General features: G+C 44.8%; 8 protein-coding genes across 8 annotated transcripts; 5 read left to right on the plus strand and 3 right to left on the minus strand.

The window, feature by feature from the left end:
- Positions 1 to 789: 789 nt before the first annotated feature.
- On the plus strand, positions 790 to 4299 carry GGI43DRAFT_404388 (uncharacterized protein). The gene is made up of 2 exons (XM_083205917.1): positions 790 to 1361; positions 1612 to 4299. The coding sequence occupies exons 1-2, from the start codon at positions 1163 to 1165 to the stop codon at positions 3669 to 3671; spliced, it is 2259 nt and encodes a 752-aa protein (XP_083060937.1). The 5' UTR covers positions 790 to 1162; the 3' UTR covers positions 3672 to 4299.
- A 2954-nt stretch (positions 4300 to 7253) lies between these two features.
- On the minus strand, positions 7254 to 8412 carry GGI43DRAFT_383589 (GPR1/FUN34/yaaH family-domain-containing protein; the record flags this gene model as incomplete). The annotated part of the gene is made up of 5 exons (XM_083203406.1): positions 7254 to 7415; positions 7504 to 7688; positions 7767 to 7990; positions 8058 to 8147; positions 8228 to 8412. The coding sequence occupies 5 exons, from the start codon at positions 8410 to 8412 to the stop codon at positions 7254 to 7256; spliced, it is 846 nt and encodes a 281-aa protein (XP_083060938.1).
- A 2528-nt stretch (positions 8413 to 10940) lies between these two features.
- Positions 10941 to 11748, plus strand: GGI43DRAFT_383590 (NAD-dependent epimerase/dehydratase family protein; the record flags this gene model as incomplete). Its single annotated transcript, XM_083203407.1, has 5 exons — positions 10941 to 10984; positions 11034 to 11209; positions 11285 to 11391; positions 11444 to 11648; positions 11708 to 11748. The coding sequence occupies 5 exons, from the start codon at positions 10941 to 10943 to the stop codon at positions 11746 to 11748; spliced, it is 573 nt and encodes a 190-aa protein (XP_083060939.1).
- Positions 11749 to 13601: 1853 nt separating this feature from the next.
- GGI43DRAFT_404399 (uncharacterized protein) lies at positions 13602 to 14482 on the plus strand. Its single transcript, XM_083205918.1, has one exon. It carries the CDS (start codon positions 13989 to 13991, stop codon positions 14355 to 14357), a length of 369 nt encoding a protein of 122 aa, XP_083060940.1. The 5' UTR covers positions 13602 to 13988; the 3' UTR covers positions 14358 to 14482.
- Positions 14483 to 15014: 532 nt separating this feature from the next.
- On the plus strand, positions 15015 to 18299 carry GGI43DRAFT_433944 (uncharacterized protein; the record flags this gene model as incomplete). The annotated part of the gene is made up of 7 exons (XM_083209823.1): positions 15015 to 15064; positions 15130 to 15206; positions 15258 to 15332; positions 15385 to 15486; positions 15543 to 15648; positions 15703 to 15727; positions 16995 to 18299. The coding sequence occupies 7 exons, from the start codon at positions 15015 to 15017 to the stop codon at positions 18255 to 18257; spliced, it is 1698 nt and encodes a 565-aa protein (XP_083060941.1). The 3' UTR covers positions 18258 to 18299.
- Positions 18300 to 18645: 346 nt separating this feature from the next.
- Positions 18646 to 22975, minus strand: GGI43DRAFT_372066 (RNA dependent RNA polymerase-domain-containing protein). The gene is made up of 3 exons (XM_083202565.1): positions 19814 to 22975; positions 19422 to 19751; positions 18646 to 19365 (listed from the first exon to the last, which is right to left on the minus strand). The coding sequence occupies exons 1-3, from the start codon at positions 22786 to 22788 to the stop codon at positions 18843 to 18845; spliced, it is 3828 nt and encodes a 1275-aa protein (XP_083060942.1). The 5' UTR covers positions 22789 to 22975; the 3' UTR covers positions 18646 to 18842.
- Positions 22976 to 23457: 482 nt separating this feature from the next.
- Positions 23458 to 25579, plus strand: GGI43DRAFT_404405 (Alpha/Beta hydrolase protein). The gene has a single exon (XM_083205919.1). The coding sequence runs from the start codon at positions 23913 to 23915 to the stop codon at positions 25521 to 25523; it is 1611 nt and encodes a 536-aa protein (XP_083060943.1). The 5' UTR covers positions 23458 to 23912; the 3' UTR covers positions 25524 to 25579.
- A 106-nt stretch (positions 25580 to 25685) lies between these two features.
- Positions 25686 to 27514, minus strand: GGI43DRAFT_372150 (uncharacterized protein). The gene is made up of 3 exons (XM_083202566.1): positions 27415 to 27514; positions 26359 to 27298; positions 25686 to 26290 (listed from the first exon to the last, which is right to left on the minus strand). Exons 2-3 carry the CDS (start codon positions 27134 to 27136, stop codon positions 25848 to 25850), a joined length of 1221 nt encoding a protein of 406 aa, XP_083060944.1. The 5' UTR covers positions 27137 to 27298; positions 27415 to 27514; the 3' UTR covers positions 25686 to 25847.
- Positions 27515 to 27696: the final 182 nt, after the last annotated feature.

Consider the following 27696-nt stretch of genomic DNA (forward strand, 5'->3'; position numbering starts at 1 on the left):
CAGGTTACCAATTTAGCAGCACATGCATATACAGCAGTGTATCTCTCACACCGAGCCAGCGCATTCGACTTGGCACCGGGCGCTGACCGCAGCTCGCACTACCAGCCTTGGTCTACTGCATCAACCGCTACAAGTTGCAGGCTGCAGGCTGCATAAATGCCACTTTAATGTTGCCAGCATTTCCAGGCCATGGCATTCTTCTACCGCATGTACGAAGTCGATCTGCTGTACAGGTGCTAGCATGGTGTAAGGACCTACATTACGCACAGGACGGACTAATAGTAAATGACAGAATGAGTGCTCCATATAGTGCCCAAGGTAGGTATGGACAAGATCCGCGAGTCTGGTTCTGTTGTATGCCATGGAAGGAAGCACACACATCAAAGCACCTGCTACAGGCGCTGTCCAGAGTACCTCGCAGTTACACGGAGACTTTAGTATCGACACTCCTGGATAGTCGTACTCGCAGGTATACTACTGCTGCTAGGCATGTGCCCCATACCTTCCTAGCAGCGCTAACATGTACAGCTCCACCGCTCTTGCCGCGCTTGACCCAACGACGAGAATGAGATGCATGTTCTCAATCCTTGACCGTGGCAAGCACGACTTTATACCCGAGCCGAGTGACCACTTCCCGACTTTCCGACCCCACAGCCCCGACTCTATTAACACCGATGACGGCGTTGTACCCAGCTTGGCTATTTACCCTAAAAATTCACATACAAATAGGTATAAGAACATTAGAGGTATAAAAGAGTCATGACTTTTATATACATGTTAGTAATATATAGAAAACATCTATTTAAAGACGAGTAATTCCAGCATGCGTGATATACCTAATAGAGCTATACGCTAATGGCCATACAACTTCCTATTTATTTGCTCCCCACTTGTTTGGGCACTTTATTAGATGATCTGGGTCCCGTGCAAAGTGGTAGCTTCCGCAGCTTGGCTAGCGCTATCGGTCAAGCTGCCACAGCCACCACAAGGCTAACGCCACGTTCAGACTCCATCATCGTCGCCCGCGCGGCTCGTCTGCTCCGGAAACCTCCAAGCTGAGTTAATTCTCGCATCCACATCCACTTCCAGCAGCAGCAATATCGCATGCCTAGTCTGGCAGGCTAACTACCGGCTGGATGCATCTCAAATGACCGCCTGAAACATGGAAGTGGACGTCCTGCCATCGTACCAGCAGGCCACCTCACGAGGCGACTGGCTGCAGCTGGCGGCTCCATACATCGCATTCACCGACTATCCATCTCTCTGCTGCGTTAACCGCCATTTCTGGTCCGTCTTCGCACCGAGGATATGGAGAGACCCCCGTAAGGCGTCTGGGCGTTTGGGATGGAGAGAAGACAGTGGTGAGTCTATCAAGCACTGGCAGTAGCATCAGCATCAGGCGTCGTAAATAAGGGAGACTTTCGAAATGAGAGAGAGGGAGAGGAAGGCAAAGAAAGGAGAGAAAGTGGAGATAGGAGATAGGAGAGAGAGAGAAAGTAGAGAGTAATGAAAGCACAGAAGCTAGAGAGAGAGAAGAACATAGAGGAAGTGGAGGAAGCTCAGAAGGTGGAGGGAAAATGTAATTGGGCTAACTATTCTTCTTTCTGATAGATGTCACCTCCTGGTGGATGGTCTTCATTGATCACAAGTTGAATAAGCTCACAGCTCAGACTCGCGCATTAATCCGTGTACTAGATGCAAGAGCAACGGCGGGAGAAAATGCGTTTAGCTTATATCTCGGTCTCACTGAAAAGGCTGTTATTCGAGCCTTGGAGCTATTACCAAATTTGCAGAGCGTTTTCCTAGACAACAATTCTAATCTGGAAATGCGCTTTCAGCGCAGCGATGCCACCTTCAATGGACAGTTGAAAATGTCGATGTTGAGCGTCCAAAATTGTCCAAATGGAGTCCCTATAGGACTCATTAAGAATTACTCGCTCCGCGGGCTAGTTTTCTTGGATGTATCTGGCATTGCCAGCGTATCTCCGCAATTACTAGAACCCGTATACTTGCCTGAATTACGTATTCTCAAGCTTCGCCGTCAAGGCATCAGTTCAACAGCGTTTGCTGGCTTTTCAGCTGTTCTCGGCCATCGCTTATGGAGCCTAGATATGAGTAATAATAAGCTGACTGACGACGCTTTTCAACATAAACTAAGCGCCATGTTCCTAAACAATGACCTGCGATCAGACGCCCGTGCTCAGGTCGAGGGTACTCTGGAGAGACTTCCTGTTATCACAAGAAGCTATGGCCAGTTCTTCATGCTTCACGAGACAGCTCAAAGTGTTTTGTTTGTTCCAGACGATAGATATCTAGCGGATGCTCCACCATATACAAACAACGCAATAACGCGGTCTGACGGCTCTGTCCCTGTACGCTCGGACACAGCCGACGGTGTCTTACGTCTCTTGTCCCGACATGACGCCACAGACGTGGCACATCACATACCAAACTCAGGCCTTACACATCTGCATCTATCAGGCAATCAGTTCTCTGCATTTGCCGTGGAAAGGATGCTGCGGGAATCCTATGGCCAGTTGGAGCATTTCGATTGCGACTCAATGCGCTTATTCCCGCCAAGCGCAGTGAGAGGCCATCCGTTGTGTCCATCCAACGCAATTCAATTAGACGGCTTCTCTGGCATGTCGCATATCTTTCGGCCTGTGTGGTCTTCCAATCTCCGGTCTCTCAGGATACATCACTCACTCGTCACAAATATTCCTACTCTCCGCTGCAGTAGGTACTCTTCCATCGAATGCACATACCTGGCAGAAATGCAAATATATCCCCGTTTTAACCTTGCTTACCCACTGGCTTTTGTTCCGGATATGAATCCCCGGTTAGAGACTTTGACATTGACTTGTGTTCCCCGCCGTTCTTTTGGCCCGCTCATTCAAACATTGGTATTATTTCTTCAACAATTGGGCCTGCAGGAGTCCCATGTGTTAGAAACGAACGAAACCGAGGAATCTCAGCCAGGAAAATCGCTGCGTTTGGTGTGCGGCCTCCGAAATCTGACATTAGAAATGGAAACGGAATCTTTAGACGTAGACGACACTGAGGGACTTATGAACTATGATGAGACCCAGTACAGTTTTTTTGACAGTCCATTAGAGGAGGTGCCATTGGCGCCAAGGCCCCATCTAGATCTTTGGCGCTGCCCTAATATGAGTCAGCTCAGGTCACCATTGACCACTGTGCAGCCCTGGGACGCATATAATCCATTACCAAGGACTCCGGATAGGAATATCATGAAAGACCAATGGGTGAGCCATCGGCTAGAGGATAGCACCGGTGATGCAGTCGTGGTATGGGCTGGGAATCCTGAAGCACCAAACGCCATCGTTAAATTATACAACCATCTAGTTGTTAACTGTGGCTTGAAGGAGGGTGCAGGTCCTGTCAACCTCACTCAGCAGAAAGCTGGGGCGCCTTGCGAATGCATCATCTTTCACACTGTTTGGCTCTATGCCTCTTTGCCGCAGCGGATTCAACCACCTCCGGCCGCTGAACTCCAAGATGAGACAAAGTCTAAGTCTAAGGATGTAGCAGCTACATTGCGTCAGCTCCGGGTTCGCACGCGTGAAGCCTTTGAGCAAGCACGAAAGGCTGACCCTAGCAATACAAATTGGTATTGGCGGGGAGCCCTGAGAGTTTTAGACTCGGAATAGATGCCCGATTCTGCCTTGATGATTTGTTGCTGAAAATGATAAGGACTAATGAAGTTTTAAAAATATACACACAAATGGAATAACACCACATAAATTACAAAACACTCTTATTATACACAGTAGCAACAATAGCAACAGTAGAGGTAGTAGACATAGCATAATAACAGCGTGCGTTATGGTAGAGTTGTGCGCTTATGGTTGTATGATTTCCTTATCTTTTTGCCTCCCGCATGGTAGAGTCGCATATATTGCATGGAACGTAAGTCAACGTGACTTGAGACATATGACAGGGATTATCAAATCCAGTGATCTTAGCGACAGCCGAGACATGCGCCGTCCAGCTTTCTTCATCATGCTGCCACTACAAGCATGCCAATGAGAAGCGCCCAGAGCGCCCAGACGGCCATTTACGTGCACGGTTAGCACGGCTATTTTTACACTTGTATTACCATGGCTACCTTAGTTACGAGACGGCACAATTCCATCGCGCGGTGTCACAGCTGGTCCATCCGGGGAAGAAGCCGGCGTGCACAGTCTCTCTGGATAGAGTCCTCCGACATTTATATGGCGTACTTCGTCGAGCGTGCAAAATAGTATGTCTGATTTGTTGGTCCTAGCAAATGTACTCGTATTCTGCATCGAAAGAAGCAGATGCCGGATGACTAGTGGATGGAGACAATTTACTGTGCTTGGCTTTGAGATCGGTGAAAAGCCATTGGTTCTTGGCTGGTCTTGGGGCCACTGCTGCCTTGATCTGCGGCTGAAACATGCATGTCTGCCGAGAGTGGTAGAAAAGCCAGCAAGTACTACTCCTACGGGATCAATGCCCAGCGTGCTATACGAATATAGGTGCTTTTTAGTCGATGTAATAAACCGCTATTTTACGGCGAATAGCGGTGTTTGTGGCGAGATGATGGACTGATATAGCGCGGGGGTGGGTGTTGACGTATGAGAGCGAACGGAGTTCGTGGACCGTCTGATGCAGCGTATTGGACTGTGGGCCCGGAGCTGTCTCAGAACCGTTAATTTCTTCTCGGACGGTCTGCGCAGCGACATGTGATTCGTCTAGATGGTCACGAGATGAACTGCCGAGCGGCTGAGAGAAAAGGAGAATGAAAAAGTGCCGACTGCTTGGATAGCCCCGTGAGAATGGCCCCCGATCTTTTTGAGCCTATATTTCAGCTGTGCTGATGAACTAGCAAGCATTGATATATTTGCCTACGTGTTCAGCTTGCAAATCATTACGTCTGATTCGCTAAGAGGAAATGCGGCTGGAAGTTTCGCCCGTTGGGCCCATCTGCGGATGACCTGGTCTAAGATGATTGGAGCTCCAAAGTCGTATTTGTTGGAATGGTTAGTTGCATCTCTAAATTAGTCAAGTGCATAATATCGCGAGCATTACCATACTAATAAGTATACTACTATACAATCAATGCATTGAAAGAAATAACGCCCAACGTGAACTCAGGCAGACTGAGGGAACGTGGCTAGGCCAATCAGCCCGCCATCCGACTCTTGTTTTCTCACACACCTTGCAAGAGCCAATCATTTTAATTCTTCTTTTCCTCTTTAGGCAATTCATTTTGCAAGCCCGGTGGCGCTTTTCGTTTCTTTTTCTCTTAAATAAATAGCGCTTAGGCTTGACTATCTATTTTTTCTGACATGGGTGGGTGGCATCCCGTGTCTGGGCGGCTGGGGGTGCCTGCCCCTGAATTCTGCGCCGGAGAATAAGGCAGGCATGCAAAGGCGAAAAAATTAGGGACTAAAACGTGTCGATGACAGGGGATTTTCCAATAAAAATTGCTTTTTATCGTTGATATTTTTTAATAGTTCCTTTCGGAACTCGGAGAGATATTCTTTCCTCCCTGCTGCTGAGGGGGGCCTGTTGGGAGGTGTGCCCGGGGAGGTGGCTTGATGCAGCTTATCGGATGGGGAATAGGATGAGGACTTAGGCGTCGTTTGGACTAGATTGGTTTTAAATTGGATGGCTTTGCTTCGTTTGTATGGTGGACACGGAAGAGGGTTTGCTTGCCTTTTGCTGCCTAGCTCTATATGCGGGCTGATGTGTGGAGGCGGTGAAGGAGATAAAAAGCAAAGCACGGAGTAATTGATAGAGAGATGGATTGTAGTGGGCTTCAAGCGCTTTATTATTTTCTCCTTGGTCAAAGCTAGAGATAAGAATATGTGTAGTTGTACACGCAAGGGCATTATGCGTGTATGAGTAAATTAAGAAAGTAATCGTTTTCCTTGTGTGCTCTGGGTAGAAATTGGTATAGAGAAAACGATTTGATCGAACATGATATGATAGATGTGGGTTTCTATACTATGAAATAAATGATAATAGCTCCTAATATTCGAAGTGATAGTATCTCTCTGGTGGAGAAATGGTAAAGTAACATTTGATTCAATCAATTGATAGCACAAAACATGTGCTAATTTCGAGCTCTAATTGGAGATGAGCTCCGTGTATAGCCAGCGGCTATAAAAGGAGTCTTTTGGGATTTGAGACTTCGTTTTGTGTAATTTATATAATTGAAGAGGAAGAAGGGCTATGTAGTATGAGTATTAATTCCTTGCAGTAAAACAGTGATCTCTCAATCGATGATTTTGATAAGCCGCAACTGATCAAGTGTAAAGAAGTATCAGACAATAAAGAGGACAGTCAAATAGATATTGGTGCTTCTTATGAGTAGAATGATATAAATCATCTGTAAAGAGACTTCTTCTATGGGATTTGAGGAAATATATATATTGTGTAGGCTTTTGAAAAATGTAGCTTGATCCGGGTTTATATCTTCACCAATCATAACAATACCTCAGATGAACAGATTTGAGACGTTACAGAGAGTCAATTGCTAAGGCTCTTCGTTTTAGTAGATTCCTCATAAAATGTTTAACTTTGTTGAAAGGCCGAGGCACTTTGCATCCAGTAAACGATGATCCTTCAACATCTGCTTCCATATGAGTAGTTCTTGTTAGAAAGAACTGAAATCAAAGATGTCTCCCTTGAATAAGTAGAATGAGCGCCAAAATATTATAAAAAGCTTTGCTGACGCTACACTCGGGACGATACCTCTGTGGATGGCGGTACATTAGTAGACTTCACGAATTAAATGGGTATCTTCAAAGGCGCATTATGCACACGTAGATGGAAGATGTGACACTGGGAAATTATGTCCCAAGCGTCTGTCTAGGCTATCTACTGCTGTATCACGCTGGGCAAAGGAAAATGGGAGAGAGCAAATGATTCAAGATGCCAATTAATGTAATAATATTTCGAAAGATGCGAGAAATGTAAATGATATGACCAGCGCTATTACACGGTAGTAGTGATATCAAGAGCGGTGTAGTAGGTTGAAGGGCATTATCTTTCTTAAAAATGCCCTTAGACAAGCTATTTTCTATTTTTTTCTCGAGTGAAATGGGAGTGCTATATCTCTTCAGCGTCCAACTGTATCTGCAGGTCATTTCAAATTTCACATACCTTCCCTAGTATTGACATAGTTGAATTATCTCCACATACATTAATGGTTTGGCAATGACAGTACAATTTTAGATTAAATAATTTATGGCAGAGGAAGCTCATCTACCTTCATTACTACTCTCTCTAATAGACCTTCCCTTAACCACGTTGCTCAAGTCTCCTACAGGAATCTGAATTGGAAAATCGACAATGGCTAGGGAAATAGCTAGAAGGATATACCATCCAGCCAAACACGTCACAAAAGCTGAAGCGCCGGCGCCCTAAACGTCATTGCAAAGTGAATTAGTTCCTTGTAGCTCTCTTCATCAAGCATTGGGCAGGTATTATGTGTATTAAGAGTGTACGTACCACGAGTAGTTTGTGAGCATAGTGAGCATTTCCTGCAAAATCTTCCGCCTGTGCCCAAAAGGCACCTGTCAAAAGTCCGAAAGTAATAGCCAAGCTGAGAAAGATGATAAAGAAGGTAACGTTTGTGCGTAGCGAGCAGATGAGGAATATGATGCAGAGTAGTCCCATGAAGAGAAACCAAAAGCCTATTGTTCATGACAGAGAGAGTTAGAACACTGTATTGAGATACGAAAGTACGAATAGTAGGAGGTGAATAGACTTACCTAGACCAGCATTGAAGCCAGTTGTTTTAAGACCCTCTGCACCGGCTTCATTCTCTCCCGCGAATGAAGAAAACGCCGCAAAAGACGGATTCAACACTCCTCCATAAGAAAGCCAGAATGTACCAAATGTGCAAAACACAACAGCGGGGAAACTATTGCCGAGAATCCATTCGAGAAGACCGCCGAGAGTCATGAGAATTCCACCTTGGAAGAAGTACACCGGGCTGATAGAGATTTAACTATTAGTAATTTTTTCTAGCTGAGAGTATAGGATTAATCAAGTATACGTACATTGTTGCCGCACCGTCGGCGCCCGCACCGCGCCAACCCATGAGAGCACATGATAATGGCGTCAAAGCCATGAGGAAACCGACGAGGGCACTATACAACCACAAGGTGATTAATAGTCAGTCAATTGGGCAATTGTTATAAATGTGATAAAGCCAATGGATGTTATTTACATTGGTGTTGGGTTTCCAAACGTATCTCTCAGCTGTCCCTTGACCTTGCTCTGCGGCGCCAAATACAACTTCTCAAACAGCTCCGGCGTCATGCTGATGCTCGCCGCGGAGCGGAACCGATTGAGGGCATCTAAACGGTCGGAGTCGGAGTCGACATTGTTGCGATTGCCTTTTTCTTCTGCCATGGCGGAACGTTTTGATATGAGTGATCTCGAAAGGAAAGGCATGTAAGAATGAGACCAAACTTCTTTCCCGCTGTCTATCAAAAGATGAATAAGAGCTCTATTTTATTGTTCAATGCTGTTGTACATTTTCCTCCAGCATGTCAGCCCCTTATCAACAACCTTGTTGTCCTCCTTTGTCCCGGACCCAATAAAGCCACACAGAACCTTCCTTCATGCTATTAGGCCCAAACTCCGACTATCAGCTACCTAAAGCTCCAACTATCGGGAGCTGCCATTTCCCGGCCGCCCGACATCAGCATGGATAGATCTGACTTACATTATGCTTTACCCCATACTTCTGTCATAACATCGTCTCCAGTTCCTCTTCCCCGTACTAATACGCCCCATTATCAGGCCATCAAACCCTAGCTCATCAACTCAACCTCCAATCCTTCCAAACCCCCACATCATCAATACCCTAGCAAATTAGTCTAAACAAAGTCAAATAATCTCACCGCACATACGGAGGTATGGCCCCCCTATCTACTCATTCCTTCCAATCGAATCTCTTTGTTGAAACTCACCGTCTTTCCTAATATAGCAACCCATCTCTCTTTTGTTTACCCCAGATTTCCCGACAAGATCCACTAGCCAATCCACTTCCCGCATCCTCCCCCTCTTTTCTCCACCTGCCCACTTTTTTCCGCTCGCCCGAGAGTACGTACTTCTGCCTCTTAATTGACTTCCTTCTGGGTTCAAGAGATGTCAAGTTGCCTGGTGACTGGAGCTTCATAATGGTCAAATAACTATTTGAAGGTCGTTTTAATTACAAATTGAGTGAAATTATTGAATACTCAATCGCTTTATAACTCAATCCTGTCTTCTTCAAACACTGTGACCATAGCCGTCGTATTCTACCCCACAGATCCAGGCATTACCATCGCCCAACAAGCTAAAGCGCCGCTCGTACGATAGCCATGCAAGCCAAAAAACGCCCACATCCTCCACTGCCTGTAGTCTCGTTATTTACTAGCTAGATTAGATGGCACTTCCCAATGATTGGCCAATCGCACTCAAGGGAAGAATTGCGACATGCTAGCATCGCCTCCTTGTCTGCCGAATAGAGTCCAAGCTGCTACCAGAATATATACGTGTGGGAGTTTAGATTCATCCTGCCTTATATCCGTATCTACCACCGAGAGTCCCACTCTTCGTATTCTCTTACTTTGTACATTGTCCATGTTCTGTATTATCTGCCTAGGCACCACTTAGACACGAAAACTAGTCGCGGATGTCATAATCACTGTTTCTTCCTTGGCTTCTCCCCAGTCTTTTAAGCAGGCAGAACATAGAATTCTATCTCGCTGACACAGTAACGCAGCGTCTAGCTTGTACTACTCAGTGAATCATAAACCAATTGACGTTAAAGATGGCAATTGATGTTGGCTTAACTATAAAAGATTTCAAATTTGATGCAATAATATGACTAGGCCCTATATTTAGCTGATTCACCTCCCTAAAATCTCATTCAAGATCAGATTATGCTTCTATAACTGGGTTGCATATCATTGGTGAATGAGCAGCGGAACGGAGTGCCATCGATAACCTTTCCTAAGATGTCGAGGTAAATTTCCAACCTTTCTCTCGCCATTTTAGATGCTACCCGCTCCACATGCCTAGTAGTACGTTCGTCTGTCATTTGTTAGTCAACCGCAACATTTAACGACTTGCACCCATATTCTATAGCTTCTACTACTGTTTTTCTTTAGCCTTGACCGCTAATTTTACTCTTCTTAGGATCGATCTGATCACTAGATTCTTCTCTTAAGGTTTTGTCTGTTTCAGCTTTCTCTTTGATCGCTTCAATCTATGAAGTCTTTTCCAACACGCATCCCGCTGACACATATGGTAAGATTTATCCATCCGCCTGGAGACGCCCTTGTGTATGTTGCTCATTTATATCTTCTGGCGACACTGCAGACGTGAAACTTCAATCGCTTTTGCTGTGCCTAAGGCTGTCGAAATTATCCCAGTTATCGCCTTCTATCGCAGCCATAGATGTAGAATCTGTAAAATGCAATTAACATGCCTCATCAGAGATGTCTCGATACGCTCGCGGGTCATCAAATAGTATTTGTCACAACTATTTGTTAAATCTGTTTACTAATTTATGCCACACTGAGATTTTAGGATCTGCTATATCAGGGTTAACTGTTTACGTGAACTTGCTTGTTGAACCCATTTGATTTCCAAGGCCCTGAATCTAGGCTTAGTTAATACACTAACGGAAAGCTTACGTGAAGAGGATATGTCTCCACCAGCTAAATACTACTCTCTACTGCTGTAGTTATTATTCAATTTATAATACAGAGCAAATAGACCACAAAGATAATTATAAAAACTACTCCTGGCATGATATAAGCTAATGAAATTCTCATTTTATTATAAACCCACGAGGAAACAAGTGCATACTGTATATATCGCTTCAAGACAAACGATAAACTATACTGCCTCCCACACCAAGACAGAGGCCCTAAACTACTTTCAAGATGTCACAGATTAAGGTTTTGCTGACTGGAGCATCGGGTTATATGTAAGTCACTGGATATTTTGATATTCGAATAACCACTAAATACAAGCAGCGGTGGTTCTGTGCTTCAAGTCTTATTAGATGATTTCGGAAAAGATGTTGCTATCTCCGCACTTGTTAGGTCAATATCAAGTCGCGACGGAGTCCAGAAATTGGGAGCCACTCCAATTCATTTTGATGGGTTACATGATGTTGAGACGATAAAGAATGTCGCATCAAAGCATGATGGTAACTGATACTCAATGAGGCATATATTCTTAATTTCCGCATCCGCTGACAGCAACTGCTATTCATTAATTGTAGTTGTTATTAGCTGTGCATCATCTCTTGATGAACCGTCTTGCTTAGCTCTGATTGAGGGACTAGGAGTTCGGAAGCTAACCTCTAAGCGAAATGTGTTTTACATTCACGTAAGTTGCTATTGTAAACCCATCTAGGCTGTCTAGGACTCACGGTGAATAGACTTCCGGGACTTCAAACTTTGGAGACCACCCTATTACCCAGCCAGAATTAAAAAACATAAAAATTCGAACAGATAAAGATGACAACTACCAATGGGAGAAGGATAACTCTGAGGGGTGGATCACACGAAAGGTTGATGTTGCAATTACCAATGCCGGAGAGCGTCTAGGCGTTAATACAGTCATTGTGAACCCGCCACTGATTTGTACGTTATTTAATACAGTACTCATCTATTGTCTTCATAGGTCAGCTAACCGTGAACAGATGGGCAAGGAATTGGGTTAGGTAATCGAACGTCAATCTAAATACCTGCATTGATTGGGATCTCTCTCCATAACAAAGAGGCAGTTGTGTTAGGAAGCGGCGATGGTGTAAGTGTCTTTCACGATTAATATTTGTCTCTTCTTAAAGCAGTTGAATAAAAGTTTTTATTCTTGAGCAACTGCTGATGCTCTCTTTAGCTCTGGAATATCGCTCACATTTCGGATGTCGCTGAATTTTACTCTCTTATGTTGAAGAGATATATCGAAGGGAAGCATATTCAGCATGGAAAAGACGGCTATTATTTTCTAGAAAATGGGGAAACTTCATGGATAGGGATTTCCAAACTCATTAGTGAGACAGGATATTCCCAAGGACTATTAAACTCAAAGAAACTAAAGGAAATCGGCCCAGAAGAATTTACAAAGGCACTCAACATATCTTTTTTGAATCCCTATATGGTTGAGGTTATCTGGAGCTCTAAGTACGTCGATACAAAGTCTTCCCTTTTCTGGATACCTATCAGCTAATGACGCCATATAGTGCTCGCATTTCCTCTATCAAGAGCCGCGAAATTGGGTGGGAGCCCCGAAAAAACATTGCACATTTTTATAATTCTTTCGAAGCTGAAATTAAAGCAATTGCCAAATCTGGGCCAAAGCATTAGCTATCACTGGCTTGGAATAAGGGTACTGGCATTGTAGGGGCAATAGGGGATGTTCAATAAGACTAGCATATATTATCAATAATACTTGGCTTATGATGGACAGCCATCGTCCGTCGTCGTTCTAAATTTGAGACCAACTACTTTGTAAGCCTGTTTACCAATTATAAGAGCCAAGGTATTGAAGATATAAAATAAAATAATTATATCAAACTATCTTACTAAATTTAATGTCACTTCATGTTTTATGAAGACGAATTACCCGGCCAGATACATAACACTCGTTGTGATTATCGTAATGTAGCTTAGAAAATTTATCATACACCACTTTCTAACCAGTAGGAATTTGAAACTTAGTCCACAGTTTAGTGAAGTGCTCATACTCTGCTGGCCGAAATGTTTTTTCCGCAAGCTTGGAGAAATAGTTTCGTGTAAGGTTCTCAACATTAAATGATACCGATTTGCTCGCAACCTGAAACATACGTGACAAAACGACCATAAATTCGTCATCAGACAGATATTCGAGCGCCTCAAAGCAGGCAACATGGTCGTATACATCTGTTGTTTGTAATATAAAAGCTAAAACTAAATCGTATTCTTTGGGTAATCGGAAACTACTACCACTACCTAAGTATTTATCACTGACCGCTTTTTTTTATTATCTCGCTACATTAGTTATAAATCTTTTACACACTTTCGTTTCTCCCTGCAGGTATTTGACAACACTGCAGATCACATCCATTCTTCTCATATAGTATGCTCGAACAGATTATGTTATTCTTTATAATATAATTTTGTTATATTTTATCGTTCACCTCTCTTTCTAGGCTATCTAATTATGTCAAATTTATATTTTGTCTACACTTCCATTCTTAAGTAGCGCCTAACTTGCATAGCGGCCGCCTGTCCTGGATGGCGCTCCCTTGCCTCCCATGCATTATACCAAATCTAAATATCATTCACCGCCCTTTCTATATTGGCCAATTAACTTAATTATTGATGATAGCTTGTTTTTACTTTTCTTTCTCCCTGCAGTAATGATGCCTTACTCATGTCTCAGCTGTTGTCAAAATTGCCTCCCTGCTTCCTAAGAAGCATGAGCCGCTGTTTTCCGAAATACACTAATGTATGTGAAACGTGATCTTACAGTTCAAGCATCTCTTGTAAATAGCAGGTAAATTGAAACAGACTTAGTGGGCCATTGCTATTCCAGATGGTGGGAATTTTTCAGACTTTTGCGACAAGGCTCAGATATAGATAGACATTGTACGGTTCTGCTGGACGGCTGAAAATCTTCTCCACGTTCAAAATCTCTAAAGTCATGAATTTAAATGTCGAAGAAGATCTCTGGCTACCACAGCGGGATACACAGGAAGATATTGATGATATTCAGTCAAACGTTCGACAACATGCTTCATCATCCATTCAGCAGCAAATTTCTTTCAGTGACGTGGACCACCAGTTGCAAAACCACTGGTCAGATATCTTTGACGTTGGACACGATGAAATTGTAGCTGACAATAACTTTTTATTGAATTTGTCGGTAATCGTATACCTGGAGACGTGGCACATCGTCTGGTCACACAACTTTGTGATACAGTGGTGGAGTTTTACCAGAATATGGAGATGCCTTTACTCGCCCCCGGTGAGCTTCGAAGTTTAAAGGTTCTTCTTCCCTTACCTATATTTAACGTAAGAAGTTCATCATATGATATAACTAAAGCAATTGAAGACGCAGAGAAATGCTCGTGGGAGGTGCAAAATGCCCTAGAAAGTGTGTGGACTGCAGTACTGGGCCCAGATACTCTACCTACGCAACGTGGCTTCATATCGTTTTGGGATCTAGGTGGTGATGTTGTTAAGGCTTGTCAAATGGCTGCCCTAATGGAACGAAGCGGTTATCAGCTACACATTGAAGATATATTTCATGCTCCAACCTGGACTTCATTGTTAGAGATACTTGCAAGAAGATTTAGGTCAGAATATTAGAGTCGATAGTAGAACGTAGATGAGACTGGATGAAAGTCAATCATACACAGCATATAGAATGTGGTTATCTTTTTAAAATTAAACTTATAATTTAAATTATATATTTTATATTATAATAAGCTGCATATTAATTTCCTTTTGTGTATTAATTCAACATGATTCCAAATACCATGGAGCTTTTGTAAGCTTTTGTGTTTATTATGTAAAGCTTCGGAGTGCGTATGTAAAGTTGCCAATCCGCCCACATTCCGCAGGTACGAGTTTCCTGATCGTGTGAGCAATATACTACTACAAATCAGGATACTTTAATTGTAATATGTTTAAACTAGATCATTCACACTGAAAATTGATGATAAATATTTTGCTTATGACAATTTCCGTGCTGTATATTTGTCGATAAACACATCTATGTAATCTTGAAACAATTACGTGATAACTAATCTTTTATTGCCGTAGATTTTAACAGGCAGCCGGTATGATAGCTGATTGTTGATATTTTACAATTAGCCGCTGTAGAAGTCATGCTATTATATATTAGGTTGCGATATACTCCTACTAAATATAAAAAGCCGCATACTTCTCAAGATTGCTGTCATATATCTCCAACGATACTGAGTTTCTTATATTGAATACGCTTGTACTTCATCCAAACTAAAGATGTCTCACTCAGCACCAAATTCTTCAGACGAGATTCTCGAACGAAATTCGTAAGTATCTATTAGAGAATGCTTAATGAAGACGTGACAATGACAGAGCTCTAACCGAGCCACAGGAAATATGCTGTTAACCATCCAGGATCCTACCGCTATGTAGCTGAGAACTTTTTAAATACAATTCGAACAGTTATCGGTATTGCACCTCAAACTGGAGATATCCCATTGCTGACAAAGGTTACATTAGTTACTTGCATGGACCAAAGAGTTGTTCCCGAAGAATTTTGTGGCCTTTCCACTAGCAGTAATTCTTTTCAATACTGTGTGAAATTTCACTTTGACAAGCCATCTAATGTGTGATGAAGAACTTCCAGTCATACGCTGTGCCGGAGGGCGGGCCAGATTTGCTGTAAATGATATCGTTGTTTTGAACAGCCTCATCGGAATCAACGAAATAGTACTTATCCACCATACTGGTAAGATAGTTAACATTATGACCAAGCATAAAGCAGGCACCTAACGCTAAAGATAGATTGCGGCCTCACGCATAAGTCCACTGACTATGTTCGCGAAAAGATTGAAGGTATATCCGCCCTGGAGGCCAAAAAAATTGATTTTGAAGATTTGGATATCAAAGAGTAAGTTAAGTTTCCTATAGGTAAATTGGCTCAATACTTATTACGAGATGACAGTTTCGAAGTGAGCATGAAGAACGATGTATCTTGGCTCAGGAATCACCTGCTCATTAAAAAGGAGACCAAGATTACCGGCCTTCTCTACGATATTGACACAGGAAAATTGACGAAGATAGCCAGTCAATAGTAACTACAACTGTTAGTCTAGATGCATTAATCTCCATTTATATCTTTCTTCTTATCGCCGATGCCTTTGCCATTTGATAGCAACGTTCTTAGCTCAGGAGAATAGAAATATTATAAATCTTAAAAGATACAATAGCAGTTAACTCTCAATAGTTTTGTAATGGCCTCGGTTAATACAAGTATCCTGGATCTATAAATCCGCCCTAGCAAACAGATTGGGACATCTCGCAGGTCTAATATGGAAACGAGACACTTTTAATCCACCAAGGAAAATTTTAGTTTGCAATGATGGCATGGAAAGCCGCCCTTTTTCGGCTTATTATGTTATGGGTGGCTTGCATAGCGTCTAGGCTCCTACGGGCCTAGCTGTAGAGCTCATGAAGCGAGTTTGTTGCTTTAATCAGCAGCTATATTTATAGGCTACTGCGCTATTGTCCTTTGTGCTACTAACAAATCCCTTGTTATTTCAGTCCTACGAATTTAGCCAATCCGTACTTTTCGATTTCAACTATACTATTCTCGTTTGACTTATGAATGAAAAGTAGGCAATGGTTTGTAGATAAAGATAGAGACATTGACGTAGCCGTTTACTCAGAGCTTAATTAAGGTTGAAGACGGCTTATACGGCGACTTATTGAGCGTATGCTCTGTAATTAACCCCTGGCTAATGAACGATACTTCTGATTGACCTATATCCACCTCGCTTGAAATATGGTTGAGTAATCACGATAATACCACTGCGCAGCCTTAACTATCAGAGTCGTACTGGATTATTATTAATCGCTTCCCAGCCACGCAGCCACTACTACTTATCGAGTATATTGCCAATCTCCGATAACCTTCTTGGATAAGGATGCGAATCTCCCCACACATTCAACTTGCAGCTTAAAATCACTTACCTAAAGATATTTTTTACTGCATTTTATTAGCTTCATATCTAATTCTCTCTCTTTCTAACTACTATCCATGCCTTACAATAAGCGTATTTCGTCGTCGAGAGGCTCGATGAGCAATGGACCTCAGCATACGTCTGTAACAAGTGGGGTAGAACAGAAAAAATTGGTAGGTTTAACCTTTTGAGAACCATATTATATCTAGCTGGTATACATTCTATTTATAATCAGATTCACTACGCTGATGCAACCACTGTTCGACCCGTATAGGAGCGTCGCGAACAGAACCGCAAAGCTCAACAAAGATTCCGCCAACGACGAAAAGTGGTAGATAATCAACAAGAAAATCGAGTAAAACTACTCGAAGATGCTTTTCATGAGACTTTATCTCTATACATTAGCTTGTCTGACATGGTTATCGGCATCGACGCCTTCTCCAAAGAATATCCGCACGTGTTAAAGGATCTTCAGCGTTCCACAGCACGAATCTTGGAGATAGCAAAAAGAGTGGATCATTTCGGGGAAATATCTATAAACGGCTTCGCTAAACCTCATATTGAAGCAGAAGCAAAAGAAAAAGAGCTGCGCACTATAATCTCTGAGAGCACCTCTGCAGAACTTTCATCATCGTTTTCAGATAATAGAGAACCAAATCCAGCAAGATTGACCATAATCGAGGCTAATACACTATCCAATTCATCTATGCAGCAAACTATTGGCCTTGATGAAACTAGTCGCATTAATCAATGGACTACGAAATACGGGTTATCGTTGCCAGCTTCGGTCAGAGGAAGTTTGGGGTTTCAATACCAGCCTAATCATCAACCACCATCGCCCCAGTGCGAGCAACTCATGCAAAAGCTAAACTGTTTTGCATGTAAATTAGTTCAGGCAACTCTATCGCATGCGTACTCTGTTCTCTTTGCTTCAGAGTCCGTATTTTCTGAAGCCGTACATCGTACTTTTGGATCAACACTCCGTATACGATCTCGCGAGAAAATATTATATGACTTAAGATGGCTTTTGGGCCCTGGACAACCATGTTTGCCACACGCATCAGGGTATCTCTGGAAGCAAGCAAGTCAAAATGACGCCCCTTGTGCAGGCCAATCGCTACTCCATGACGTCTGCCTCGAAGTCGATTCTGACGCTGAGATCAATTACCAGGCCGCTATCTATCAACCTAAGCTCCTTACTGTTCTTGGTGTTGTGCAAGAACTTGCCAATCTTAGAGCGAGAGTCATTGACAACGACACTTTCGAGATTACCTTGGACGAGCAGCGTTCTTTCCACCCTGTGGAATCGAAGATTCCAGCTGAAAGCGGAGTCGAAGATCCGGCTGTTTCAAGTCCGTGCCATGGTTACTTCAGCGATTCTTCAACAAGGTTGCTGAAGCTGAGACTAAGTGTGCCGCGCTTGACTGTTCACTTAGCGCTCGCTGGAACATGCGCCAAAATTGGGCCTGTTTATTCTAGAAATGATATAGCCAAGGCTGTAGAGGCAGCGATAATTATAGTAAGCAGTGGTTTATAAAGCCTCTTAGTTTGAAGATACATAAGCCTTATATAAGCGGACAATCTTATGTCATGTTGGTTGATAATTGTTCACTAATCGTTTACATAAATCTCATAGATTCCTAAGTGCTACCGTCTACTAATCTTTCATGGGAGTCTAATAGATGCTTAAGTGGTATTGGTTGCTGGTCTATTATTTTAGTTTTGTAGAGGGCCGGGATCAAGCAAGATACCCTGCAAGCGCAATGTGCATGTTTGCCTCTTTTAACAATAATACTAGTAGTTTTTAATTGTTTTTCTTTTTCTTTACTTACTTTAATAGTAGTAATGCTAATGCTAAAGTCTGGCTAGTGGTAGTATTGCAAATTTTTGTTGTTGTTGTTGCTGTTGTTGTTGTTGTTGTCATTCTGTACTCATGAATCTTCGTCTCATTGTCCATCCAATAGATATCATCACCCGATCACAAATTTCCAATCGATACGTACACACAGGGCACGTTTACTTATAAATCCATAAGCAATTTCCATCGGCAATCTCCATCAGCAATCTCCATCAGCAATCTCCATCAGCAATCTTCATAAACAAACATCCATCTTCGTCATCATCATCTCATCGGCAACGAGCCATGCTGTCGATTGGGGTACCCCTGCGAAACTCCAACAAAGCCCCCACTCCTCCTCAACACCCTCCCCCAGTTCTTCCTCGTCAAAAGATCATTCAGTTCCTTCACCAGACAGCACGCCGCCACCACTCGAAAGCTCTCCAGCTTCGGTTCATCCCGGCGATAGCTCTTGTCCCAAGATTTGTCGTTCCCCACAACCATACATGCCCAGGACAATTCTATCGCATTCATTGCCTTCCTTTCGCCTATTTCATCGTCATCATTCATCGTGGATAAGACGTCATCGAAATTTGTGACACCACCGCTGCGATCGCCAATGAGTTTCACGACATGGCTCATGACACCATCCATCTCATCTTTCAGTTTGATAGACGAGTCTCGTTGCCGCCTAGTCTGGCTGCCCTTGGGGTTTAAAATCGAACCGCAGAAAGCTTCCACCTCTGTTACGGGAACACGGGGGTTGGACGAGAATTGCCACATGTTATTGGAAACGGCCGATTCGTACCTATTTGCATGCAAGTTAGCCAGTTCCATTGCGAAAAGAATCCGCAAGAGTCTTACACATCGCGAATTGTCCACGCGTAATCAATCCGACGCTTATAGTCAATATCCAACGTAGAATATCCTTCTTCCCTCAAGGCAGCCCGAACATGCATATCTAGTTGGTCCCACAGCGACGCTCCGCTCATGTCAACTGGGCGCTGGACATCTTTGGCCCAGATTTTCTTCTCGTCCACGCCGCGGAACAATTCGCCTAATATCTTCACTGACGTGTAGTATTTATACTTGGCCATTCCCATACCATCTTCGTCGTCTTCATCTTCATTTGGATCGTCGATGTGGTCAATTTCACCACGATCATATAAACGAGTTGGAGGGGCAGGAGCGAGACTAATTAGGAAAAGATGGAGGTCAGAAAACGAGGTTAAGTAAAGTATGAGATGAACACTCACAAATCTGGCCGCATCCGTGGCGGCTTTGGCATATCTTGAATTTTCACTGGAATACCAGTTTTAGAGTAATCCACAGCAGTTGAATGCATCTCCGCAAGCTCGACGCAATGTCCACTTAGCGTTCCCTCGTCAGAGTGATCAGCTAGCATCTGATGCCTGTTGGCAATTATACCCAAGATGTCTGCTTCCATAAAATTTACAAAAAAATCCGCGATATCATCGCGTGTAACCGCTCGATCCAGTTCTGGCGGGCTCACTCTTGGATAATTTGCCGGGCTAAAATATTGCTTGGGGATTACGAAGGGGTCCCAAAAGATGTTGTACAGGTCTCCATCAAGATCTCCTCCGCTTAACTGGCTTGGTAAATCGCGGCTCCCTTTCTGGCTGAAGACGACACAGTTCTTTAAATTGAGAAGCGGATGCCCCTGTGGCGGCGTCGTCATCTGTGCAAGTTGAATATCTCCAGGGTGAAGGGCAGGCGAGCGTGTTACGAGAACAGTCCCATCCTTGAGCGAACGTTTGACCCGGCCCTGAATAGTGTCGTGGCTTTCATCAAAAGTAACGTATATCTGGCCTTCTTCTAGGAAGCCTGTTTCATCCATCACACCAAAGAGAGTGACGCCCATGTCCACAGGAATCCGGGCCTTATGCTTCAGCAGCCGGAGCTCTCGCAAGATGGTATGATCTACGACCGATTTCATAAACCTTTCTCGCCTGTAGTCGATCCCAATTGTACTGAGGTATCTGATGAGCCTAGGAAGGCCTGCAGTGGTACCAACTAGTTGAGACTTCAAAAAAATGCTAGTATTTGCTGCTGTGGTAGTGACGTTTCGTAGTAGGTTGAGTGCTTTGTTCTGCTGATCTATAAACCACTCAGAATTGGTTCCCATATCCTCTAAAATCTTGATGGTTTGGCGATTCAAAAATGCGCGCATCGGCTTGGAGGCAGTATCGCAGATGCCCATTTCCGTCTGATCATTGCTGGGAAACTTCATCATCGATTCTTTCCGCACACAAATCACTTTTCCATTCAAACGAGAGTCAAGCGAAAGCATGCCCTTAATCCCTCCCAGGCGAACCTGAAAGCAGGTGGCCTCTGAGGCTTTCGGGAGCTGATCCCATACCTCTTCCATAGCATCCCACGAGATGGTTCCAACCCCGTCGCTAAAAACTCGTTTGCCATCTGCAGACTTCACGTCATCGATGTATTCGATGTTGATGCCACATTTTAAGATTGGCACAGCGTAAGGAGTTTCGGAAAAAGCCTGGCCAATGCGCGCTGCACATTTTGCGGCAATACGAATATCGCTAAAATCGCCGAGTGATTTGATAATCGTATCATTACTTTGAAGTTTCATTGAATCGTCAAGAAAGGCTGCAACAAACCATGCGGAGTGTGAGCGTAGAGATGAATGAGAAAAGCCCAGAAATTCAAATTTCCGACCAGCAACCTGAATTCCGTCCTTCAAAACCTTTCTATACCGCTCGAAAACCATGGTATTTTTAACGTTAGAGGTCAGGGCTAAATCTTGACCGTCTTCATCGCCAAATATGACCCGCATAAAGTAGTCTGAGTGATTTGGAAACATTCGCAAGACTCTGTTCATATTTTCAGCATCCGGACCATGTAGTGTAATGCGAGTTGGAGTGACCATTGCTTTCAAAATCCAAGCTTGATGTCTAGGTAGTTGTGCGCCATAGTGCAGAGTTCGTGCTTGGTTCTCGTTACGGAGACTCCGTTCAACTTCCAAAACGGTCGACGCCAACTGCCCTTCAAAAAGATCTCGCGGTTCTACCCCAGGACATGGATATGGGATTTTTTGAAACAACTGTTTCATGGCATCGGTAGTAAATGGTAGTGGAGTGCCCGACCTCTTACAGTCTCTGGCTACTGAAGTCATGAGGTGGAGCAATTTGGTCGCGATCGCTGGATGTAAATAGTTGTTCCACACCAATGCCTGGAGCTGGAAAAGAATAACAAAGGGGAGTAAATTTGTTCTCCCTGAAATGCCAGCACTCCCAATATGCTCCTCAAACCTACTCATACTAGTAGTATAATCCTCCTCGAAGGGCCTAGGGGTCTTCAATACAGGCAAATTTTGTCTCGTAATCGCAATGACATTCCGAGACCTCAAAGTCTCGAGGGTTTCCATATAATGTGAAGCAAGTGTTATTTGATAGACCAAACAATGAGCTACGTATTTGTCGTGAGCAGGCCATATGCTTATATGCGTTTGCCGTTCCCATTTCGTAAAATGTGGAGCATGTCCAGACTGCGCAGGTGCTGCTTGCTTCTTGTAAAATCTTGGAGTCTCAATTAAGACAAGAGTTAATGAGTTATTAGATGCTCCGGCTACGAGATCTTGAATAATTTCGTAGGAAATATCGATGCGGAATTCCTGATCGAGTGTAAGCATCAAGGCGCGGCGGCCAAACTTTGCTACACCTTTAACAAGAAAACTGCTCTGCTGGACAAACATCAGAGCATCAGATTCCCCTGCAAATATGTTTTTGCCGCAAGAAATACCACGGATAGGCGTGCTAATAGTGGAGTTGTTTGAGTCGCTTGAGTTCTTTTGGCTGCGATTCTCATTCTCAGCTTTTTTCTCCCGGTGTTCTTTCATATACTCCAGGTGCTGTAGCGTGAATTTATCGACTTTTCTGTTGCTCTTCTTGACGTAAATGGGAGTCTTGAGTATGTATAGCCTTGCCTCCGCCCTGGTTTTAGACTGAGATAGACTCTTGTTATTTTGTGATATTTTTGGCTGTGTTGGAGCATTGAGCACACTCTCGTGCCTTTTGAGAAATCTTTTCCCATCAGCTTCGGATAACAAAACAATCCAGGCATGAGTCTTTTTATTGGGTTTATCGCAGAGCCAATCTTTAATACCCAAGGCTTTCGTGTAGGGTTCGAGTTCGACTCTGAGCCTGTCATCGGACAGGTGGCCAGGCACATTGGTCAAGAACAGCTCCATCGCGGCGTTTCTTATAAACGCTGTGATGGAATATTTCTTGGAATCATCCAAAGGACAAAAGAGAAGAATGCCCTAGAAGAAGAAAAAACGAGAGAGGGAAAACAGCAACATCCATTCTCTTATCAATGTCCAGTCGTACCACCTCAACGAGGCAGCAAACGACACTAAGGCGGGAGGCCAACAGAGCTCGCAGATGAAGTGAATGGACCATGGATTCGATTCGTTACAGCCGTTAGGCGCGTGATAGCGTCAATTGAGGGGTTGATCCGGGCTCATCCCACCCGTTTGCTCCACCACAGTGTACCATTGGCCCAGGCCAGTGAACCAACGCAGCGCAGGTTGCCAGTGGTGGGGTTGCATACAGCAAACGGGGATTTATACGTTGAGAACTCTTGGCTGAGAGAGCTGATGGTGAGTGGTGAGAGGCCTGGAGAGCTGCCCGCTCGTGGCCTCTATGGTGGCCTCTACGGTGGCCGTTGGTGGTGCATGGCCATGGTATGCGACCATGATAGGTGAGGCAGACGAGCGAGCCTGGTGCCTAACCGCTGGGACTTGTGACACCACGCCATGCTGCAGTCCTTTTTCTCCTCTTTAGATAAGGCGAAGCTGAAAGATTGGTGCAACAATGTTGGGAGTTATGCAATTCGTTTTGAGCTGTGTGAATTAGATGGGAAAAACGCGCCAAGAAGTCAGTGGTGAGTTATCCAGTACCTGTACCTACTAGTTCCCAGGCCTAGTAGCCCCAGCCCAGGGGAAATCGGGAATCCAGGGACTTGCGGGCAGTTTCGATGGGCATTTGGCAGGCTCCATAATAGTTTATCTCCCCGGTGAGGCGTCGGTGGCTGCTCCAAAATCCACGTGGGGGCATCCAGCCCGACCCCAATTGCCGAGACATCGCGGGGTTCTTTTTCGAGCGCCACTTTCTCACTCTGTCAATAAAAGCTAAATGTTTACCCGGACGAAATGTGTCGCCGCAAAAAAGGCTCTCTCGGAAATTTTCTCGTCTCTCTATATTCCTATATAACAGGCAGATAAGGTCCAGATACAAATCTTTTGCTTCATTTCCTACTCCTCCCTCTTTTTTACAGTGGAAACAGCTCTGGCAAAGCAAAAATCACCCCACAATGGCGACCCCCGGCAACCTCTACGTCACGATGCAGCCTCAGCCAGGCCTCTCGCTCGACCAGTTCCACGAGTGGTACAACAACGAACACGGTCCTACGCGATTGCGCCTCCCACAAATCTTCGCCAATGGCCTGCGCTATCGAGCTGCGGACGGCCAGCAGCCCGAATTCCTCGCTACCTATGATGTCACCGACATGGCGCATCTCGAGACCGAGACCTACCTTACACTGCGCGCGAATCGATCCCCGAGAGAGGCCGCGACGATTGGACAAGTAGACGTTGTGCGATACTTTTACGACCTTGTCCATGCCAAGGAATCGCCTCTCTTTATGCCGGTCGAGAAGTTGACAGACGAAGAAGCAGAGGGTCTCGTGGCGGTAACTACCGAAATCACGCTCAAGGACACACCTGAGGTGAAGGACCTGTTCAAGAAATGGTTCATTGAAGAGCATGTCCCCTTTCTCGCCAAGATTCCCGGCTGGCTAAGAAGTCGTCTCTTCGTGACTTCGAGCCTCGAACCAGACCAGCCCACTAAATTCGTGAGCTTCCACGATTTTGCCAAGGACAATGGACTTCAGGCTGCAGAGCAGAAAGCTGCTACCGATGGCTCCTGGAAGAACGACGACTACGATAACTCTGTTGCATCCAGAAAGAGACGCATGTATTCTCTATTCTACACTTTTGGCCCTGCTCCCAGAGATCTTGACCACTTGTCGAGACTCCCTTCAGCGGCATCTTTCACTTCAGCAGACTTCAAGACATCTACAACCGCCAGCTCAACCCCCGTCCTCACATCACACATCACCACCCCTGACTCTCTCACCATTCCCTACCGCTTGGAAGGCAATCCCTCGCCAACTGCCCCCACAGTCGCCTTCTGTAACTCCCTGCTCACCTCTCTCCACATGTGGGACTCCTTCATCGACATTCTCAAAGTCAATCGCCCAGATCTCCGCATCCTCCGCTACGACACCCGCGGCCGACACGCCATCCCACAGCCCCCCGTATCTGCAACGCTCCACACTCTTGCTGACGATCTCCTTGCCGTCCTAGACGCCCTCCGCATCCCAAAACTGTATGCTCTCATCGGCGTATCCATGGGCGGCGCCACATCCCTCAACTTTGCCCTTAAATATCCTTCTCGCCTAGGCAAGTTCATCGCCTGCGACTTCAATGCCGCTTCATCTCCCGCAAACTCTCAGGCATGGAAGGACCGCGTCGCCATCGCCGAGCAGGATTCCGGCCGCGGCATCCTCCAACTAGCGGAACGGACCGTCGCCCGCTGGTTCCACCCAGTGTCCATGGAGAAGCCGGAGCTCGTCAAGCGGATGACCGACATGGTCGCTGAAAACAACGTAGAGGGATTCAAGCATAGCTGCACCGCTCTTTCGGATTATGACATGAAGTCCGATATGCCCTCATGCGCTGTTCCGGGACTGTTTGTAGTCGGAGATGGCGATGCCAATGGAGTACTAGTAAAGGCAATGGAAGGATTTACGGGCCTGCTCGGACCAAAGGGCACTGAACTCAAAATAGTTCCCAACACAGGACATCTGCCCATGTCTGAGGACCCGGAAGCATTTTGGGAAGCTGCAAAGGGCTTTTTATAATGAAATAAATTGTAGAATTTTTATAGAGATTTACTATAGACGCTTTATACCCAGGCAACCGATATATAAAAACTTGTATTTCAACTGGTTAGGTAACAATAATAGTCGTCTAGTTTCTTAGGGTATTTAGTTAACTCAATGTTTTATCGTACAGCTCACACCCCCTTTTTCCGTTATTTTCGTTATTTCTCTTTTTTGTTTACCATTGCCACATGCAGAAGAAAGTCCCGTATTCCGTTTTGCGCCGTGTCCTCTAAACCCCATTCCATGATATGATGATCCAATGCGACAAATGAAAGCTTCATCTCAAAGTTCTGAGTCCATTTACATCTGCCTCCAGTCAACCGAGAAGGTAAAGTCAAACGAGTTGTTGGGATTGCCAAATATGAACGGTACATTGGCCGTAAAGGTATTGGAATTCATCAGCTGTGCTCTCCGCGACTTCTGACGCAGGACTCGCCGCCGATTTCGACGTAGCGCATGATCTTCGTAAAGCATACGCTTGTTACGGCCCTTTTGAGCTGGTGGCGTGGGCTGCGCCTTAAGTGACAGCGGCGGGACTATATCCCACTCGCAGGCCAAAACGCCGAATCGCACCTTTTCAGGGTTTTTGTGACGGCTTAATCGGCTGGCTTTGGCGTAACGAATGAATCTGTCTCGTAGCCACGTCTGCATCTTGGCGACTTGTGGCTTTACGTTCCAATTCTCGTCGTTTGCCTCGTAAAATGTTCGGTTGCCGCATTTATACTTGTGCGTGGGCAACTTGCCTAGTATACATATCTACGCATGAGAAGGAAAGAAATTTACCATTTTTCACACCAAAAATGGCACTCACCGGTACTGGTATTTGGCTGTGCTGGTTTGCGCAAAAGGAAATAGTCCACAAAATAAAACTCTTCCACGTTGGGCAAATGTCTCGCTAGGAAATGGTATAAGTGATTCGGATAGATGATGCCGCCAGTCGTATCATGGACAAGTCCACATAGCGAGCAAACCGTTGGCAGCGGCTTCTCCTGCCACTGATGGCAATAGCGTACTGCTACTCGCCGTATGTTGTCCAAGCTGGGGCAGTTGGGATCAATGTCATAACCACACCCGCTTTCAAATAACTCGGGAGGGAAATATTCGAGAAAGATAATATCAGACGATCCCTCCAAAGCCACCAGCTTACCGTTGCTCAGCTTCAGCGCGCCTTCTTTGGCCATCAAGCTGTCAGCTACGGCCTTTGACTCTTCGCAGACTGTGGTGAGAGCGGCGATCTGCTTGTTGAGGCCATGGTAGCTGGAAATGTCGGATTTCTGGTTTGGCGATATAGGCACCAAGCGAGTGTCCCACAGCTGCTTAGGAATTACTTCATTCTTGACCTCGTGTGCTATCTCGTCGTAGTCGTCGTCCTTTTCGGGGCTCTGCTGCTGCGTGATCAACTGCGCAAGCCTATTCAACGATATCCACCTCCAGTGCCGACCCCGACTCTCCAGCTTCACAAAATGCATCCCCGGCGTCGAAACGGACTCACGCCATATTTGCTGTCGTATTTCAAGTGGAAAGCGGGGGAAAGGCAGAAACGTTCGGTACTCGTCGGGAATCTCGAATTTGATGGGTGTGGCGCTCATGTTGTTGAGCAGGGGTCGGGAATTTGCGGCAGAAGATGAAGTTGGTAGGCGAAGAAACTCGAAGCAAAGCACAAAATTAGGAGCGAAGAGCGAAGCTGTGAATAAGGGACGTTTGCAGCAGCTTTCAAAGAGTCACAAAGTCAAGTGCGTAATTTATGTGGACTGCGTAGGATGGAGAAGAGTTATTATTTTCTTGCATGCGAGAGCTGCCCAACGCAGTTCCAGGGACCTTTTTGGGTAGGAAAGTGTTTAAATTAGTCCACCCGCCGGTGACGTACTAAAAAGCTGCATGTGCCTCTGCGTTGGGAATATTTAGATCGGAAATAAAAGTCGACGGTTGCTTGCAGCGAGTGTGGTGAAGAGTGTGGGAGGGGAGGGGTGAGCTGTTGCTGACTGAGCTCGCTGCAGGCCGTTGGCTGAAATGACAGTGATGATGTTGGAACAAATGGTGGTAAATGTTTGGTGGACGAAGAGAGGTTTTGAGAAGGAGAAGAGAAGATGAGTGGGAGGAGGAATAAAAGTGAAGACGAAGATGGGAAGAATCAGTTGGTTGTCACCGT

Source organism: Trichoderma evansii, assembly GCF_050947405.1.
Source record: "Trichoderma evansii strain SZMC 28006 chromosome Unknown GGI43scaffold_9, whole genome shotgun sequence".
Lineage (NCBI taxonomy): Eukaryota > Fungi > Ascomycota > Sordariomycetes > Hypocreales > Hypocreaceae > Trichoderma > Trichoderma evansii.

Excerpts from the sequence above, each read along its gene's own strand:
- GGI43DRAFT_404388 (XM_083205917.1), top strand. The coding sequence starts at position 1,163 with ATGGAAGTGGACGTCCTGCCATCGTACCAGCAGGCCACCTCACGAGGC. Across the intron at positions 1,362-1,611 it reads GGGATGGAGAGAAGACAGTG|ATGTCACCTCCTGGTGGATG; the intron begins GTGAGTCTATCA and ends TCTTTCTGATAG.
- GGI43DRAFT_404399 (XM_083205918.1), top strand. The coding sequence starts at position 13,989 with ATGGAGATGCCTTTACTCGCCCCCGGTGAGCTTCGAAGTTTAAAGGTT.
- GGI43DRAFT_372066 (XM_083202565.1), bottom strand. The coding sequence starts at position 22,788 with ATGGAGCTGTTCTTGACCAATGTGCCTGGCCACCTGTCCGATGACAGG. Across the intron at positions 19,752-19,813 it reads CCACGGATGCGGCCAGATTT|TCTCGCTCCTGCCCCTCCAA; the intron begins GTGAGTGTTCAT and ends TTTCCTAATTAG. Across the intron at positions 19,366-19,421 it reads GCGTGGACAATTCGCGATGT|GTACGAATCGGCCGTTTCCA; the intron begins GTAAGACTCTTG and ends GCATGCAAATAG.
- GGI43DRAFT_404405 (XM_083205919.1), top strand. The coding sequence starts at position 23,913 with ATGGCGACCCCCGGCAACCTCTACGTCACGATGCAGCCTCAGCCAGGC.
- GGI43DRAFT_372150 (XM_083202566.1), bottom strand. The coding sequence starts at position 27,136 with ATGAGCGCCACACCCATCAAATTCGAGATTCCCGACGAGTACCGAACG. Across the intron at positions 26,291-26,358 it reads ACAGCCAAATACCAGTACCG|GCAAGTTGCCCACGCACAAG; the intron begins GTGAGTGCCATT and ends TATGTATACTAG.